The sequence below is a fragment of the Physella acuta genome, unplaced genomic scaffold (genome assembly GCF_028476545.2).
Source record: "Physella acuta isolate Inbredline_101_S28 unplaced genomic scaffold, ASM2847654v3 ptg000489l, whole genome shotgun sequence".
Classification (NCBI taxonomy): domain Eukaryota; kingdom Metazoa; phylum Mollusca; class Gastropoda; family Physidae; genus Physella; species Physella acuta.
Window position 1 is genome coordinate 844,975 of NW_026732008.1, and position 18,383 is coordinate 863,357.

General features: G+C 36.8%; 1 protein-coding gene across 1 annotated transcript; it reads right to left on the minus strand.

The window, feature by feature from the left end:
* Nucleotides 1–8,182: 8,182 nt before the first annotated feature.
* LOC131944344 (uncharacterized) lies at nucleotides 8,183–10,477 on the minus strand. The gene has a single exon (XM_059304899.1). It carries the CDS (start codon nucleotides 10,475–10,477, stop codon nucleotides 8,183–8,185), a length of 2,295 nt encoding a protein of 764 aa, XP_059160882.1.
* Nucleotides 10,478–18,383: the final 7,906 nt, after the last annotated feature.

An 18,383-nucleotide genomic window follows, 5' to 3' on the forward strand; every position in this document is an offset into this window, starting at 1 on the left:
AAAAAAAACTATTAATTTATATTACATAATAGTTGCTTTAAAACAATGATGTTTTTATTTAAAAAATCAATATTTAGCATCTTAATCAAAACAGCGTGGTCGAGTTGTTGAGCGCTCGATTGCAACATGATGTTTCTCGAGTTTGTTTTCCAGACATGAGACATATTGGGTTTTTAGATAAATTAAAAGTTCCCTTTGAATACGGACTGTCTATCGGACAAGTGAAGTAGAGCTCACTTGTTTCTGTGATCTCGGCATATGAGTTAGGTACCCATCAGAGCTGGGTGGACTCAGGCACGGCCTACTGACTTGAACCCGGATTCAAACTCGAGACTTACGGGTAAACAGCCCAGCTCTCTCCGTTCCTTAGCTAAATTTGGAGAAAGTAAAACGTGCTGGGTATTTAGCAATACAATTTAGTGATAATGTAACCGTCATTTGAGCGTAGCAATGGCAGATGTATTTCTTACACCTAGAATCATAGTTTGAGAACTATTTAATAGCCAGAACCCTACTTTTTTCCGTTTCTGCCAAGTCACATGGGTAAGATGAAGAAGTTTTCATGTGCTTCAGATACCTCGGTATTTAAAGGGATAGTGTGGTCAGCACTAAGCCCAGCAACCTTTTGTTTCTCATCAGAGCTGTATGGACACAGGAACATTCGACTGACTTGAACCCGGATTCGAACTCGAGACTTAATGGTTAGCAGTCAAGCTCTCTACCGCCAGGCCACGCCGTTCCATAGTAGTCAGAATGCCCACACAACTTGGCAACACACAGCAGGATAACAAAACCTACTATTATCACGTTGTCGACTCTACTTCCTCTCTAAAAATCTCCGAATATGACTACCTCTAGTTTACTATTCCCTTATTATGTAACATCAGTAGTACACTGCTACACGGTTGAACACAAGCCACCAGCTTTGTATGTACCTTACATTAGATTGTGTGTAGGCCTACTTGAAACATCCTGTCACATATAACCTAGAGTTTAACACTCATTTGCATCACTCTAACTCTTTAGTTATATCTTTTGATCGATGCATTTTACTGCTGAGAAAGGCATTTTTTTTAGCAATATTTTCTATATGCAATAAAACAACGATCATTCGTCCGTAAAATTATTTGTCATGAGATCATTTGTCCGTAAAATTATGTGTCATGAGATCATTTGTCCGTAAAATTATTTGTCATGAGATCATTTGTCCGTAAAATTATTTGTCATGAGATCATTTGTCCGTAGGCTCTTCATTATATTTTCCCGTTCGCGCCCAAAACACATGGGGGCAGATGAAGTAACTGATTCAGTGACCTCGGCATGTGAATGTAAAGTGTGGTCAGCACTAAGCTATAGATTATAATATAACCTTTTACTAGTGTGCCCCCAACCATCAGAATTTTCAAATGGCCAATCCCCCTCCCCCCACCTAAAAAAATGTCTAAAATCAAGCCTTATTTTAAAAATACAGCTTATATCAACGCATCTTCTCCTCCAGAACAAGTCCACCCACACCCTACCCCCACCCTGACAAAATTTTTTAAAAATATTTGTCTTAAAAAATTGAATCTTTACAGCGATCTTTTTTTTTATAGTTTTATATTTTTTTATATATTCATATTTGATGAACACAAAGCCACGGTATTAACATTTGTTATCGCCTACATTTCAACATTTTGTTTCACGATTACTTTTGACACTCCTGCAAATGCATGCCTTTTAATTTTGACCAATGCTATTTCAAATGCCAGTTGAGTTTTTTTTTTTCCTCCAATCATTCGTCATATAAAAAGCTAGAATAGATTTTAAATCGTGTGGCATTCTATCATTTATTTCTGTTCAGGTTTAGTTTTCACTGCTCAATTCCGCAAGTGGGCATGCGTGATTTTGATGATTGTTTAGAAAGTAATTTTTTCTGTCTTCTTATCATGTTAAACCTTATTAATGTTATATGACTTTGAATAATACTGTAAACATTTCTCTTTAAACATGTCTCTGCTTACATAATAAGTTTGGATATTCTTTAGCGTGCCCAGCAGCTAAAATGGAAAATACTTTGTGGAAAAATGCCCCTCACGTTGCGTGTGAGTTTGAATCATCTAATACGGAATGGCGCGTATATACACTGGCTACTATATTGTATTACAGTGAATAGTTGTGTTTTATGTTTATAAAACAGGATACATGTTTTTGTTACAATATAATATTTAAATAATGTAAAATGTATTACTAAATTATTTGAGTACAGTATACAGCCGGAAAACAACAACTCATATACAGAAAAACGCGTATTATATGTATAAAATATATTTATTGATGAATAGAGTAAAACAGAGCGAATATTTTGGGAAAGAAATCTCTAAAGCTTTCAAACCTAGTTTTTAACGAAGTCCACCTGAAAATATAAATTGGTCATATAGAGATACAGGATTAACATATCAAACGGCACTATATTTATTTCTATTGTATATTGATGTAACCCGAATTAAGTTGTATCAATGTGTAAATCATGGACTTAATTAACATAATGGATGAATTCAATCTACATTCAAACTATTTTTTTTTAATTAATCTCTAATGCATAGACACATTTAGCAATTAATTGTGCATGGTTTCGCTTAACAATTTTAAACACTCAATAATACATTTTAAACATCATTTTAAATTAAAATATATACAATAAACGTCAGTTAAAACCACTGATATTAAACATGTACTATAAAATACAAGTAAGAGGGGGTGGGCATATCAGCAGTGTAAACATTAAATATATTCGTAATTGTTTTAGCTAAAAAAATCTTACTTTTTCTTTGCAAAAGAAAGTGTGGTGATTTTTAAATATAAGTGTAAAGTAAAGTTCTCCTTCCACACCTGACAGTCTATGGGGCAAATGAAACAGAGTTTACCAGTTTCTGAGACCTCAGCATATGAAGAGATAGTGTGGTCAGCACAATGCCCAGCCGCCTTTTCTTCCCCTAACGTGAGTTAAGCAGCCTTAACCATCAGTGATGGGTGGACTCGGAACGTTTAACTATTTTAACGGTCTACTGACTTCAAACCAGATTCTAACTCGATACTTACGAATAGGCAGTCTCGCTCTTTACCGCTAAAAGTGGACAATAGCCTTTAACTCTCAAATCACATATATTTCCTTGTGATGTTACTGTAATTATTTTTACTGTTATGTCAAAGTGAAATAAAACTTACAAACTACTGACAATCTGCCGCCACTGCACACTGGCAAAAAATTTTAAAACCATATGTAATCTGTGTTGGTGTCGACAGGTCAGGTACAGCTACACAAAAAATAAAATGAAATTAATTTTAAATTAAAATCGTAAACTTTGATAAAATTGAAACAAAAACAAAAAAACAACGAATAACAACTTCAAGTTTAAGATTTTAAGAAAATATAGAAATGCCTCCAGTAAGTTTTCAGTCATGTATGTAGGCATACCTAGCATTAGCAAAAGTCTTCCTAGAGATTTTTTAGTTTCTTTGATAAAACTGCATACGATTATTAAACCTAAAGCCTTGGATTTGGCTTAGGGCTTCAGTCCTCTATTGGTCCACGAATTTGGAGAAATTATTATTATATAAATAGAAATATAACGTCCATGTTTGTATAATAGAAAATGATTTAAGTCTATATCTTACGTTCTCTTGAAACTGTTAAGCAGCAGTTGCTTTTTGTGGTGGTGCGAAAGCAGGGATCGGTATTGTAATCATTATTAGGGGCGGTGCATTTTTTAAGTACAGCAGCCACACTTGCAGATTCACAGATGTTGGCTTCAGGTTCGAACACCGATGGGGCGGGCGCAGGTGTGGTGGTCGTAGTTGTAACCGAACAGTTGACGTTGCTGCTGCATTTACATTGATCGAGTGTAACACCTAATGCTGTTAAAAAAACCAAGTGTATAAATATACGTGTATTTATATAAGTGTAAGTGTACCTGTATATATAAGAGTATAATATTCATATACATGCAAATGTATATATAATATGGGAACAGGGCATTTCCCCCCTGTCATTTACCCCCCCGGATATTCCCCCCCCCCCCGACATTACCCCCCCCCCCAGAGTAATTACCCCCCCCTGTCAATTACCCCCCTATCAATTACCCCCCGCCCAGTAGGACATTACCCCCCCCCCCGGACAGGGTTAGAGTTAGGGTTAGGGTTAGGTTTAGGGCTAGGGCTAGGGTTAGGGTTAGGGTTAGGGCTAGGGCTAGGGTTAGGGTTAGGGTTAGGGTTAGAGTAAGGGTTAGGGTTAGGGTTAGGGTTAGGGTTAGGGTTAGGGTTAGGGTTAGGGTTAGGGTTAGGGTTAGGGTTAGGGTTAGGGCTAGGTCTAGGGCTAGGGCTAGGGTTAGGGTTAGGGTTAGGGTTAGGATTAGGGTTAGGGTTAGGGTTAGGGTTAGGGTTAGGGTTAGGGTTAGGGTTAGGGTTAGGGTTAGGGTTAGGGTTAGGGTTAGGGTTAGGGTTAGGGTTAGGGTTAGGGTTAGGGCTAGGGCTAGGGCTAGGGTTAGGGTTATTATTTGGGTTAGGGTTAGAGCTAGTGTTAGAGTTAGGGTTGTGTCTAGCTTTGGTTTTGGTTTTGTGTGAAGTTTTAGGCTAAGGTGGATGCTTAGGTTTTGGTCTTTTTCTTAAGGTTTGGATTAAAGTAGTATATAGGTATAAAATTCTAGTTAGAGTTAGGATTTTAACTTGAGAGGGGGGGGGGGGGTAATTCCCCGGGGGGGGGGTAATTGACAGGGGGGTAATTGACAGGGGGGTAATTGCTCCGGGGGGTAAATACGGGGGGGGGAAATGTCCGGGGGGAAAATATCCAGGGGGGTAATGTCCTGTAGCCTAAAATATAGGGCCTATATATATATATATATATATATATATATATATATATATATATATATATATATATATATATATATATATATATATATATATATATATATATATCGGAACAGGGCATTACCCCCGTCAATTACCCCCCGGACATTTACCCCCGTTTCCCCCCCCCCCCCTCCTTCGAGTAATTACCCCCCCCCCCCACCTGTCAATTAGCCCAATGTCAATTGCCCCCTGTTAATTACCCCCCGCCCAGTAGGACATTACCCCCCGGTCACAGCTTAAATTTCAGCTAGGGCTAGGTCTATGGTTAGGTTTAGGGTTAGGGTTAGCGCTAGGGTTAGAGCTGGGGTTAGGGTTAGGGCTAGGGTTAGGGATAGGGTTAGGGTTAGGATTAGGATTAGGATTAGTGTTAGGGTTATTTTATTTTAAGGTAAGGTGAATTCTTAGGTTTTTCGTGTTTGTGTTAAGGTTATGATTAATGTAATACATTGGTATAGAGTTGGAGTTAGAATCAAGATTCTATCTTGATGGATGGGTGGGGGGGGGGTGTGAGAGAGAGAGAAAGAGAGTGCGAGAGAAAGAGTGCGTTAATTCATATTGACAATAATTTATTTCCTACATAATGTCTATCTATGTCCACATGAAATAACTCACCTGTTGTGAAGCGTTGCATACAACATTCTGACCTTGACCCTGACCAGTAGCAGGCTGAAGGCTTACAGTTTGTGTAATCAGCAGATGTAGTTGAGCAGTAAACGGGCGTCCTGTAGATAGTGCCTTGGTTCAGGTCTACGTTGATCTGCTGACCACTGCTCATGTGGGGGACTGACCAGCACACAACACAGACTAAAAGCAGGAAAGATCCAGATATAGTCATGGTTCTACCAGAAATAAAGTTGTCTCAACTGTCGGTTTTGTATTTTTGATCACCGTGACTAGGAAGTCACTGTATTTATAGAGTTCAGTAATATTTTTTTTGAATGAGAGGTGTCCTAATATGATTCATATTTGTACTCATAAAAGTTACCTTTTATTTCATTTAGCAAGCTATTTTAAAAAAAAAACACCAAAAGATAGGCCTAAATTACTGTTAGCTTTATTTCTTTTTTTTTTTAGAAATTCTTATCTTTGCTTAGTTAAATGACACCTCCTGGTTTCAAATTTGTTTAAATTTTGAAACAAATTGAATTTTAAAAAATAGTTGAATTATTTCCTCAATTAAAAAATTACGATTTTTTTTAAAGTGGATATTAATATTTGTATTACATAAACATTAGTGTAACCAACCACTCCCAAAAGACAAGGCATCTAGGTACAATCTTTGGACTATTTAGACCGGATATCTCCAATGAACTCCATATTGGATTAGCTTCTTTCTTTGGATGTTTAAAATAGAAAAAATATTGAACAAATAAAATAGCGGGGAAGTGTAAAATGTATGTTATTACTTGACTTATATTGTTACTTGTGGTAGAGCGGTGTATAGATAAATGTTAGAAGCATGTTTCTTATTCTTATATTAGGAAATCGTCTTTCATATTGAATTATTTGATTAATAGTTTTAAACCATCGGCCTGTGCTTTTGTTCTTCTAAAAGCAACATTAGTTTATGTAATAAGCTCTCATTGAGATAGCTCGAGTAACTTTCTTTAAAATGATATGATTCTACTTGTTTATATTACAATCAAAATAACAATTTCGATTGTAATGAAATGTATCGTAATTCGGATGTTGGCAATGTTATTGGTGTTTGGGGGAGGGTGTTTTAAAAATGAGATATAATATAAAGCGGATAGTCATTGGAATGTTGATTAAGGTTACAAGGAATAGTTGAGGGTTGAAATAGTATAATGTGTAAAATTTATATACACTACATCAAAATAATCTTAGGCTCATAATTATACATTTTTTAAGTATTACCTTTTTTAGCAATAATATTAATTTGTTTTTATGGATCATTTTGAAATTTAAATTAAACGAAATAAAAAACAATTGAATGTGAATAACTCCCATTAGAAAAAATACCGTTTAAAATGTTTTTTACGTGAAAATGAAATTAAGTTTAAAGAAATAAATCAACAATGTAATTTTAAAATATGCATGTGCTAAGATCTGTATTACATTAATTTTATTATTAGACACATGACACATCCTTTATTGCAATAGTACGGTAAATAACACTGTTGTGGTACCATATAGGTTCTATTTTGAATGTTAGTCTGAGATCAATTGAAGGCAAATCTCGGCGTTGTGCCCTGATAGAAACATGAACATTGATAACTACACGCAGATGTATAAGATGTAAGGCATAACTATAAAAAAAAAATTGTAACCAAAAACAACGATTTTTCAAACTATTGGTGCATTTTATATAATGATACTTCAACTTTGTACTAAATGTTAGAATATTCAAGAAATTGCTAACGATGATTTACCTTTACATTTTAACTCTTTTACTTTTAATTAAGCCAGGGGTCGGCAACCTTTTGAGACCGAAGAGCCAAAAAGTTACAATTTATAAAATTTCAGTTTTTAAATAGCCACCAACATTTTCATTTCAATATTATGACCTTATAATCTTTATTTAGGACTAGCGTGCCCGTCCCGCGCGTTGCTGCGGTCTTAAAGTTTAAACAAAATTAAAGAAACACATTATGAAAGTTATGGTTCCATTAAATTTACATTTTTATTGAAAATGAAAATTATCAAACATTTTGAAAAGGAAGTACATTCAATTTACATTTTCAAAAATGTATAAATCAATTTTATATGAAAAAACGGTATAACATTCAATGTACATTTTTAATATAACATATTTATCATTCTAGTATGGAAATATGATTAACATTCACTTAACATATTAATTGAAGCGTATATAGCATTTTAATATGAACATCTGAACATTCAGTGTTTTTCATCGAAACATATTCACCACTTTTATTTACAAATATGATTAACATTCAGATTACAATTGATTTGTTTTAATGCTGAACCCATTAAATTCAATGTGTTTATTCGAGCGCCTGTGGATATACAATGTTTTTTGTTTTGTCTTCTGGTACGTATACGTATAAATCAGAAGATTTTCCCACACGTGAGCAAGCAACATATAATTGCCCATGTGAGAAACATGGGTTCTGCAAGTTTAAACCACATACTTGCAGCGATTGGCCTTGCGCTTTATTTATTGTCATGGCAAAAGCCAGGCGTACTGGAAATTGTAAGCGTTTAAAATCAAACGGCATGTCTGTTGGTATCATTGGAATACGTGGCAGCAACACATGTTCACCCTTGAATTTTCCAGTCAAAATAGTTGCTTCAATGATATTGTGCATCATTTTTTGACTCGGCCGTAGTTGCGAACATAGGTCATCGCATCCTGCGCGTACTCGTGTAAGTGCCGTGGGCTTCCTGTGAATGTAGCTGGCAAAATGACCATTTTCCCAATATCATTGGGATTGGCATCGGTAGTAATCGCGTCACGCAGATGGATGTACTCTTCTGAGCGCAGTTTGGTTTGATTCAGTCGAATAAACAGAAGCCGTTCGCTCTCAATTTTAGCGTACATGTCGACAATGTACTGATGGAACAGTTGCCGACATTTTAAAATGTGATTCTCTTGATTTTCACGAATCATCAGTCGATAAGCATAGTACTTCATAGCACTAACTTTTTTATTTATCTCCTCATTTGTTTCTGGATTTATCATTTTGATATTGAAATGATACCCATCTTCCCCTTGCCAAAATATTATGGGGTATTGTAAAGCATCATAAGACCGATGCGTTTCACAGACTCGCTGAACATTACCATTTCTGCGATGAAAAATAATATCACGCGAGTTGAATTCTTCGCCGGCTATGACAATCGCGACTTCATTTAAAGTTGGTGCATTATATTGTCTTTCATGCTGACCGACTGGTGTTTTGTCAGCTCTAATTACAACAGCATATTCATCAGCTGGCATTCTGTCAAGCGCCGTCCTGAATAGCCGAACCAGTTCGTTGTGTTGATCAAACATAGCTTGTACAGCAGCTATTATTTCTTGGTTAGTACTGGTATTGAATAGACAACGCTTTTTGACTTGCTCAGCAGGGCTTCCCATGAAGTAAATTTGGAGAAATTTGTGATCTGCATCTTCCAATGGTAAAAGTGATCCAACCCGATGATATATTTGGTCTTGCATTTTGAAGGTTGGCATGTAATTGTCACGAATGATTGCTGATGCACCGAATGACGTCATTTGGAAAGATGAATTGTACCTACGTATGTTTTCCAAGAAATGTTTCGACTGGCTTGTTTCACCTGATACCAAAGTTGATAATAGTTCGGGTGGTAAATGCAGTTCTGGTAGTTTCACTTTTCCACTTGCGCAGCACATTCCAGGCGTTTCATTCTTAAATTTTAACGCATAGCAAAATTCGCACACTTTGTCCATTTTTCCGATAGCGACACCTCGATGAAGACTGTAATCAAAATCAGGATCATAACTGAATGCAGAGAGGTTCAGATCTGCATGCAGTGTCCGTCTGTTTTGAAAATTGCGTTCTCGACTGGTTCCCAGTCTTTCTCTCCGTTGATCTCCTGTTTCATTTGAGCGGGCTTGAGCAGTACGTAATCGAACTGTTTCCAATCTTGATTCATGTTGTTGTTCTGTTTCATTTGAGCGGGTTTGAGCAGTGCCTACCCGATTGGATTCTAATCTTGATTCACGTTGCTCTTCTGTTTCATTTGAGCGGGCTTGAGCAGTACGTAATCGAACTGTTTCCAATCTTGATTCATGTTGTTGTTCTGTTTCATTTGAGCGGGTTTGAGCAGTGCCTACCCGATTGGATTCTAATCTTGATGCACGTTGCTCTTCTGTTTCATTTGAGCGGGCTTGAGCAGTACGTAATCGATCTGTTTCCAATCTTGATTCATGTTGTTGTTCTGTTTCATTTGAGCGGGTTTGAGCAGTGCCTACCCGATTGGATTCTAATCTTGATGCACGTTGCTCTTCTGTTTCATTTGAGCGGGCTTGAGCAGTACGTAATCGATCTGTTTCCAATCTTGATTCATGTTGTTGTTCTGTTTCATTTGAGCGGGTTTGAGCAGTGCCTACCCGATTGGATTCTAATCTTGATTCACGTTGCTCTTCTGTTTCATTTGAGCGGGCTTGAGCAGTACGTAATCGAACTGTTTCCAATCTTGATTCATGTTGTTGTTCTGTTTCATTTGAGCGGGTTTGAGCAGTGCCTACCCGATTGGATTCTAATCTTGATTCACGTTGCTCTTCTGTTTCATTTGAGCGGGCTTGAGCAGTACGTAATCGAACTGTTTCCAATCTTGATTCATGTTGTTGTTCTGTTTCATTTGAGCGGGTTTGAGCAGTGCCTACCCGATTGGATTCTAATCTTGATTCACGTTGCTCTTCTGTTTCATTTGAGCGGGCTTGAGCAGTACGTAATCGAACTGTTTCCAATCTTGATTCATGTTGTTGTTCTGTTTCATTTGAGCGGGTTTGAGCAGTGCCTACCCGAATGGATTCCAATCTTGATTCTCGCTGTTCGTCTGTTTCAGAAGCACGTATTGCCCTCTTTGTTCTCGCTTCTGATGTAGATCGACCAATAGATTTCCGTTTGGGAGGCATACCTGTAGCAAAATAAATAAATGGAAAAATTCATTATCCATATTAAAAAATGTGCTTATAAAAATTAATCGTGTAAGTGAATTCAACACCATCCGGAAGTGTACGGCGATTTGATGCATGGTGTACTGAGGCATAAAGGTCAAATAGACCGACAGACACATTAGAGAAATGATTTTCCTTTTCAAGATTTACAAACTAAAGAGCTTAAAAATATTCGTGTGGTGAGTTAAAAAAAAACTCGTTAAAAACTGAAAATTATGGCATTCTAGAAGGTGTTTTTATTATTAAGGTCTCCCAACCCGCGACATTTTTTTAACCGCGTATCTCGCTTTTGCCATTTGCATGTAATATATTTCATTTGTTCGTGCGTGTGACGTCTAAACTATAATGTGACTCCAATCTCGCGTGAACACCGCCGTGTCTTATGTAGCCTACTTCTTGGTTATATTAAGTTAACATTTTTAATAGTATCATCAAATTTTGCGTTGTTGTTTATAAAAAGATGTATTAGTAGGATCCCGTTTCTAAAATTTCTCTACACGAATTTGCTCGATTATTTCTACATGTCATCAAGTATCTACGAATGAAGTTGGGGGGGGGGGGGGTATATTTGCAGGAAGAAAATAGAAATGTTTTTAAGTGTTTCATTATTTACTTTCATAATTGATACAACTTTGGAAATTCAATTTCATGAATCACTTCAAAAAACCAATTGACACCGGTCGGTGCATATAAAAAAGAATGACAAAAAAAAAATAACAACAATAGAGATTTAACTTTGTATTAACTTACCTTTTTCAATTCATGAAATAATCGGCAACTCCTCAATGGCCGCTGTTTTTTTTCTTTTCAAAACGTAAAGTTCACTGTCGTGGATTTTAACATGTAAATAAAAGCAGCTTACTATATTCGTCTTTAATAATGCAAAAGCTGATTTTCCTTTGCTTTTATATACATCGAAGTGACTGATGCAACTTGTTAACTTTACTAATGGTGTATTTTTAGACGCGTGATCTGACTTTCTGATTGGTTCATGTAAACAAACATCCAGATTGCGTCATTCTCTAAAGTAAGAAAAATCAACAGGAGAGTTTCTTTAACACGTAAAAAATATTATCGGACGTGTTATTAACTTCAGAGTGAATGATGCAACTAATAGTGTATCATTAGATAATCTCAATTTCTGATTGGATCTTCTAAAAAAGAAAGATGCTAATTACATCATTCATAAGTGATAAAGTGACGAAACTTTACAGGATGGTTCCTCGATTTACAAAAAAGTTATGTTTTCAACATTCGCAAGGTGACGAAACTGTACAGAAGGATTCCCTCGCCTTACAATGTTATTTTTAGAAGTGTGACTTTATTTTTAGATTTTAGTTATCCACAGAAAGTGTGCGTGTGCATAGTGAAAAATCGCACCCTCCCATGGCGCCGCCCTTGCTAAATTAATTATTTTTTTACAGAACCCTTCCCTAGAGTGTTATAATGAACCCCCAAAGGTTCATGCCTATCGGATGAACGGTGTCACTGCTATTCACTTTTATTATTTTTATATACCGTATATAGAGAAAAATCGCACCCTACTGTGGCGCCGCCCTTGTGAAATTAAATATGATTTTTTTACAGAACCCTCCCCCAGAGTGTCCTAATCAACACCCCCAAAGTTTCATGCCTATAGGACGAATGGTGTCGCTGCAATTCACTTTTATTATTTTTATAAACCGTATATAGAGAAAAATCGGACCCTCCCGTGGCGCCGCCCTTGCGAAATTAAAAATTATTTTTTTACAGAACCCTTCCCTAGAGTGGTATAATGAACTCCCCAAAGTCTCATGGCTATAGGATGAACGATGCCAAACCAAAATCGACTTTTATTTTTATATACCGTATATAGAAAAAAAAACAAATCGCGCCCTGTGGGGGCGCCACCCCTGCGAATTTGAAATTTTTTTTTTCGCAGAAACCTCCCCAGGAATATTCTCAACAACTTCCCAAAGTTTCACGGCGATGTGATGAGAGGTGTAGTAATGCATAAAGGACACACAAACACACAAACACACAAACATACATTGCTTTTTATATATATAGATTTGGCATATATATATATATATATATATATATATATATATATATATATATATATATATATATATATATATATATATATATATATATATATATATATATATATATATATATATATATATATATATATACATCAATGTATGTGTGTGTTGTTTTTTCTTGTATGCATTACTACACCTTTTATCCGATCGGCATGAAACATTGGGAAGTTGTTGAGAATACTCCTGGAAAGGTTTCTGGGTAAAAAGGTTTTCAAATTCGCAAAAGTGGCGCCCCGGCAGCGCGCTATTCGATTCTTTCTCTATATACTGTATATAAAAATAAATGTCGATTGCCGTTAGACACCGTTCATCCGATCGTTATTAAACCTTAAGGAGTTGATTAAAACACTTCAGGGGAGGTTTGTACAAAAAAATCATTTTAAATTTCTTATAGGCGGCGCCCAGGTGGTGCATTTTTTTTTGTCAATACATCTTTTGGCGCCCAGAGTTCCAGAGCGGCTATTTTAGTATTTGGCATCCGTTAATCGGGCGTCCTGCATAGCGGGTAAAGGGTACTACTATGATCAGCGGCAAAACTGCAACAGGCACAACCACTGACGCCTCGTTTATTGCTCAACACGAAGCACCCCGGGCTCGCCTGTGAGCACCTTGGCGCCTACGTTCGTTTCTTTTTTAAAATAGGCTATACACTATAGACACGATGGACAAAAATGCGTTTATTTTAAACAGCGCGACAGGCTATGGATACAATGAATTGCTTTAGTCGCTCACTAAATCGAATCAGGTGCGTCCTCCGGTGCGATTTAGCGGTGCGAGCAATAAGCGCCTACCTTAGATTTAAGGCGCACCCTAGTATAATTAAACCGAGCTAGAGGCCGTACGCTGCGTCCCTGCGGTAGTGTTATCAGGTTCACGAGAGCGCCACTTACCGTCGGCAGAGGCGTAGCTAGGGGAGGGCGGGGAGGGCGGCCGCCCCGGGCGCCGACCCTACGGGGGGCGCCAAAAGGGGTAGAAAAAAAATTAAAAGCTCATTTTAAGCTGCAGTTTTGATTAATAAACAGTCAAAGTAAAGAAATTTAACGACTGAGAGCCTTTGCATACTGATTTAACTGCTTTCTACCTTGATTGTGTAACTATAAAACGTATATCTTTAAGAAACCGTGACCGGAAAAACCGCTTTCCAGCTTTCCTAGATGTGGGGGGGGGGGGGGGAGGCGCTTTTTCGAAGACTAAAATCGGAAAAATATCACACCGGATTAAGGAATAAATAACCGATATCACTTAGAAAAGAAACCCATTGAACTAAAGCGTATTTTACGATTGTGTAACATAAAAAAGAGTTAGTGACGTTTAAAAATCCGCTCTACCATTTTTGTCCAAGATGGTGGGGTGCCTTTTCACCAAAAAAAAAACCGCAGGATTTGTACTGGATCGGTTGCGAGATAACTCTTTTAACACTCAGAAAAGAAAACACTTAATATACGATTTCACTACCCAGTTTTGCTAAGTAATAACGCGACTAGTTCTTTGTACTATTCTTACGATTCTCTCAACTTGATCGTGAGAGATCAGATACTTTTACTTGATTGCATTACATCTTGCCTGGATCACTGCATTAAAGAGAAATAAATATCACGGATTCTTGTATCGCTATCCGATCAGTAAAATAGCAGACTGTCGGAGCGGGTGGATGGGAAGCGACACTTTTTGCCAACATTTTAAGAGAGAAGAAAATTAGTATATTGTACTGATTATTACTTTGTTCAACCTACCTGATAATTCAAAATTGCAATATTGGCCTACTATTATTGAAATTGTTCTAAAGACACGACCAAAAGTAGACCAAATAAGTTTGCACCTACTACAAAATACACTCTAAAGCAGTGCTTCTTAACTTTTTGGAGGTACCGAACCCCACCAGTTTCATATACGCATTCACCGAACCCTCCTTAATAGTTGTATCGTCCATACTGACAAAATCCAATCTTGAATCATATGAGTCGGCTGTGTGTCTTGACCTCCGCGGAAGCCCTGAGACTGAATTACCTAACCTCTCGGGTTCGATGGAGCCCACTATTCTAAGCTCTTTTGATTTTCTACTTTTTATTCGTTTCGGCATCTTATGGGGAATTTAATTGGCGTCCAGTGAAGTTTTAGGGAACGACAATAAGCGTAATTGTTAATTTTTTTTCCTGACTGTCGCACACACAAACACACACGCATATATATATATATATATATATATATATATATATATATATATATATATATATATATATATATATGGGGGGGCGCCAAACTGAAAGTTCGCCCCGGGCGCCGGGAGGGGTCGCTACGCCTCTGACCGTCGGTGAGTGATTAACGGTGATATTACGGTGAGTGATTAACTTACACTCGAGGCTTTCACACAGCACGGCATGGTGGTGGGTGGTAGTGTAGGTAAGCCCGTGTCCCGATAGATATGATCCAAACACGGGCATTGTTTACATTTAAATAACTCAGCTTTAGAAAACAAGGAAGTAGGCTACATTGAAATAGGGAGTAACTAAATATTCTAATAGAATAGCGAGTGTTTATTGTTTATATTTATTATTATATCGTTCATTACCGAGTGTTGCAGACTAATACTTTATTAATGAGTTTTAAAAATAAATTAAAATCATTATTAATAATTGTGCGTCGAGCTGAAGAGCCGCATCTACACATTAAAAAAGCCGCATGCGGCTCGCGAGCCGCAGGTTGCCGACCCCTGAATAAAGCTAATGATATAATTCCCAAGGTAAGTTAGAAATGTTATATTTTCACTTAAAGTAGATGTTTAATCGTAACATTCAGACCCGGTAAAAAAACGGACTGGTGTATTGGGCTGTGTTAAACAATACGTTAATCGGCTGTGCTTTATTTTGGCTCGATCATCATCTTTTCCCGTTCGTGCCCAAGACACTTGGGGCAGATGAAGTAGAGTTTATCCTTTCCAATGACCTCTGTATAAAAGGGATAAAGTGACCAGCACTTTGCCCAGCCTGCTGACGTGAACCAGGTGCCTATCACAGATGTTTAGACTCAGGGGACGTACAACAGACTCGAACCAGGGATTCGATCTGGATATATTTGGGTTAGCAGTCGTACGCTCTACCATTTAACCATGTCACTGCCCTCATTAGTTTAGTTATTATTTTCTTTTTATAATTTCATTCTTTGTTTATTTCATCATTTATCTAATTATTATTTATTCATATTTACAGTGGGTTTTTTTTTTCGATTGCATTTATTTAATCGTACACTTCTTTACGTGTTCATTTGCTTATTGTTTCGTATGAAACTATCTATGTATTCTAGTTCAGGGGTCGGCAACCTTTTGAAGCGGAAGAGCCAAGAGTTACAATTTTCAAAATTTCCCTGGTTTTAAAGAGCCACTAACATTTTTTTTATATCAAATATTTTATTTTTTGATTAAGATTATTAGTATTTGTGCAAGGAGCTGGAGAGCCGCATCTTGATATCAAAAGAGCCGCATGCGGCTCGCGAGCCGCAGGTTGCCGACCCTTGTTCTAGTTCATTCGTATATTTCTCTTTATTTCACTTGCCTCACTAATGTTACTACCTATTTATTATAATAACTACTTGAATGGGTCTTCATGTTTATTATGGATTGCTAGAATATTTTCGCAAATCATCCTGGGCGCTAAATACAACGAGAGAAGAACAGTATTCTTAACTACAAAATTGATGTCCCATTGAAGGGATCCAAAAGTTTCACTAGAGACTTTAAAATAGTAATGACCCTTCACTTGATTGAAAACGTTTGAATAGAACTGTTATAATAATAAAAAATGAGTGTGTGTAGAAAAATTTAATATTAAAAATATATTTATTCATAATAAAATATTCAACAATTTTAAAATTTTGTTTTAAAATTTAAAGTTTTAGAAATGTAGTATAATTTATTAATCATTTTTGTTTAATATTGTTTACGTATTTACTTTCATATTGTTTTTTTACATCCAGTTAACGATTGCTTCCCTTAGAATCAATTAGAAGAATTTTAATCGACGAATTGGTGGAGACTTTTAAAACTAGTCCTTCCCACTATAAAAGAAAAGTTATTTCAAGCCATACAAATTACTTTATCATACCTTTTCCAACGAATTATGGACATGACCCCCTGTTTTTGTGACTTTGGCAAGACTATTCCCAGCCGACTTTACCTTCCCTAACATGAGTTAGTACCCAACAGAGCTGGGTGGACTCAGGGACGTTCTACGGACATGATCCCAGATTCAAACTAGAGATTTTGAGTTAGCAGACGTATACACTACTACTCGACCATTTAAAATTTAAACATAGCGAAAAGAATTGAACATGAGTCGGTATAAATCAACAGCCAACACTAAATGCTGCATTGAACCTCATTTCATCGCCCTGAGCAAACGGTCTCTGTAGTGCAAGTGATGCACAGTATATTGCAGACCGACTCAAAAGAACGTTAAGACTACCTCAGTTTCATTATATATTAATAAAAAAACACATAACATTAACAAGTATCAGTTTTATTTATTAAGCACAATTCAATATTCTAAATATTCTAAAATACTATTAGGTGGAATTAAAATAAAATGTAAATAAATATATATACATATATATATATATATATATATATATATATATATATATATATATATATATATATATATATATATATATATATATATGTGTGTGTGTGTGTATATATATTTATATGTTTTTTTTTTTTTTTAATGCATTAACAGACCATTTATCCGATCGTCATGAAACTTAAGGAACGTTTTGAGCATACTTCAACATAGATTACTAACAAACAATTTGTAAACTTCGGAGGGACATCGCCTTGTCTGTAGTGAGATGTTTTTAATTTTGTCCGAACTTCGTTCACCCGGCAGGATACCTTAGAATTCGGGCTCCGCTGATTTGTTTATTTCTAAGTTAATATCATTTGTTCGGTTGAAATTGTTTGTATTCGTTCAGAGATTGTCTTGCGTCCATCTAGAAAATTTGCTCTTCACACACTTGTTACATAGAGCAAAGGGCAGGGGTCGGCAACCTGCGGCTCTTTTGATGTCAAGAGGCGGCTCTCGAGTTCCGTGCACAAATATTAATAATAATATTATTCATTTTCAAAACTTATTTAAAAAATTATACTTTAAAGAAAAACAACTTTAAACAGGATTAAAATACTCATTAGAAAAGAGTGAGAATAGGTGAGGTAGAAAGTAAACGGACAGCCGCTTGGGCACCAGGCCCAGCCCCACAGCCGTGCTGTAGCCAGCCCAGTATCAACAATTCCATGCTTACCACTGCCCAAGGGCCGACTTTTAAAAATATCGTTAAATGGGGAACGTTATTTTATTAAGAATGCATTCCTCTACCTGTCAGTATGCATTAATTTGACCCGAGTGACGTAGTATTTTAGTTATTAGTTTTCTACGGTTGCGCTAAGTCAGTAGCGTAGCGAGGGGGGGGGGAGGACATATGTCCCCGGGCGCCGACCTTAGGGGGCGCCAAAATGAGCTGGAAAAATAAAAATGAAAGCTTGAGGGGGGTGCAATTCGAAATCTTGAGGGGGGTTGCAAATCGAAAGTTTGGGGAGGGGGTGCAAATCGAAGGTTTGTCCCCGGGCGCCAGGAAGGGTTGCTACGCCTCTGCGCTAAGGACAAGACTCTGGGTTCGTGTCGGGTGAAAGATAAACTCAGTGAGAACACTATTTAACACTCGAATTAATCACTTAATTGAGTGGAATTATCATTTTTCTCTATATATTTTGCTATTTTTTGCCTTGG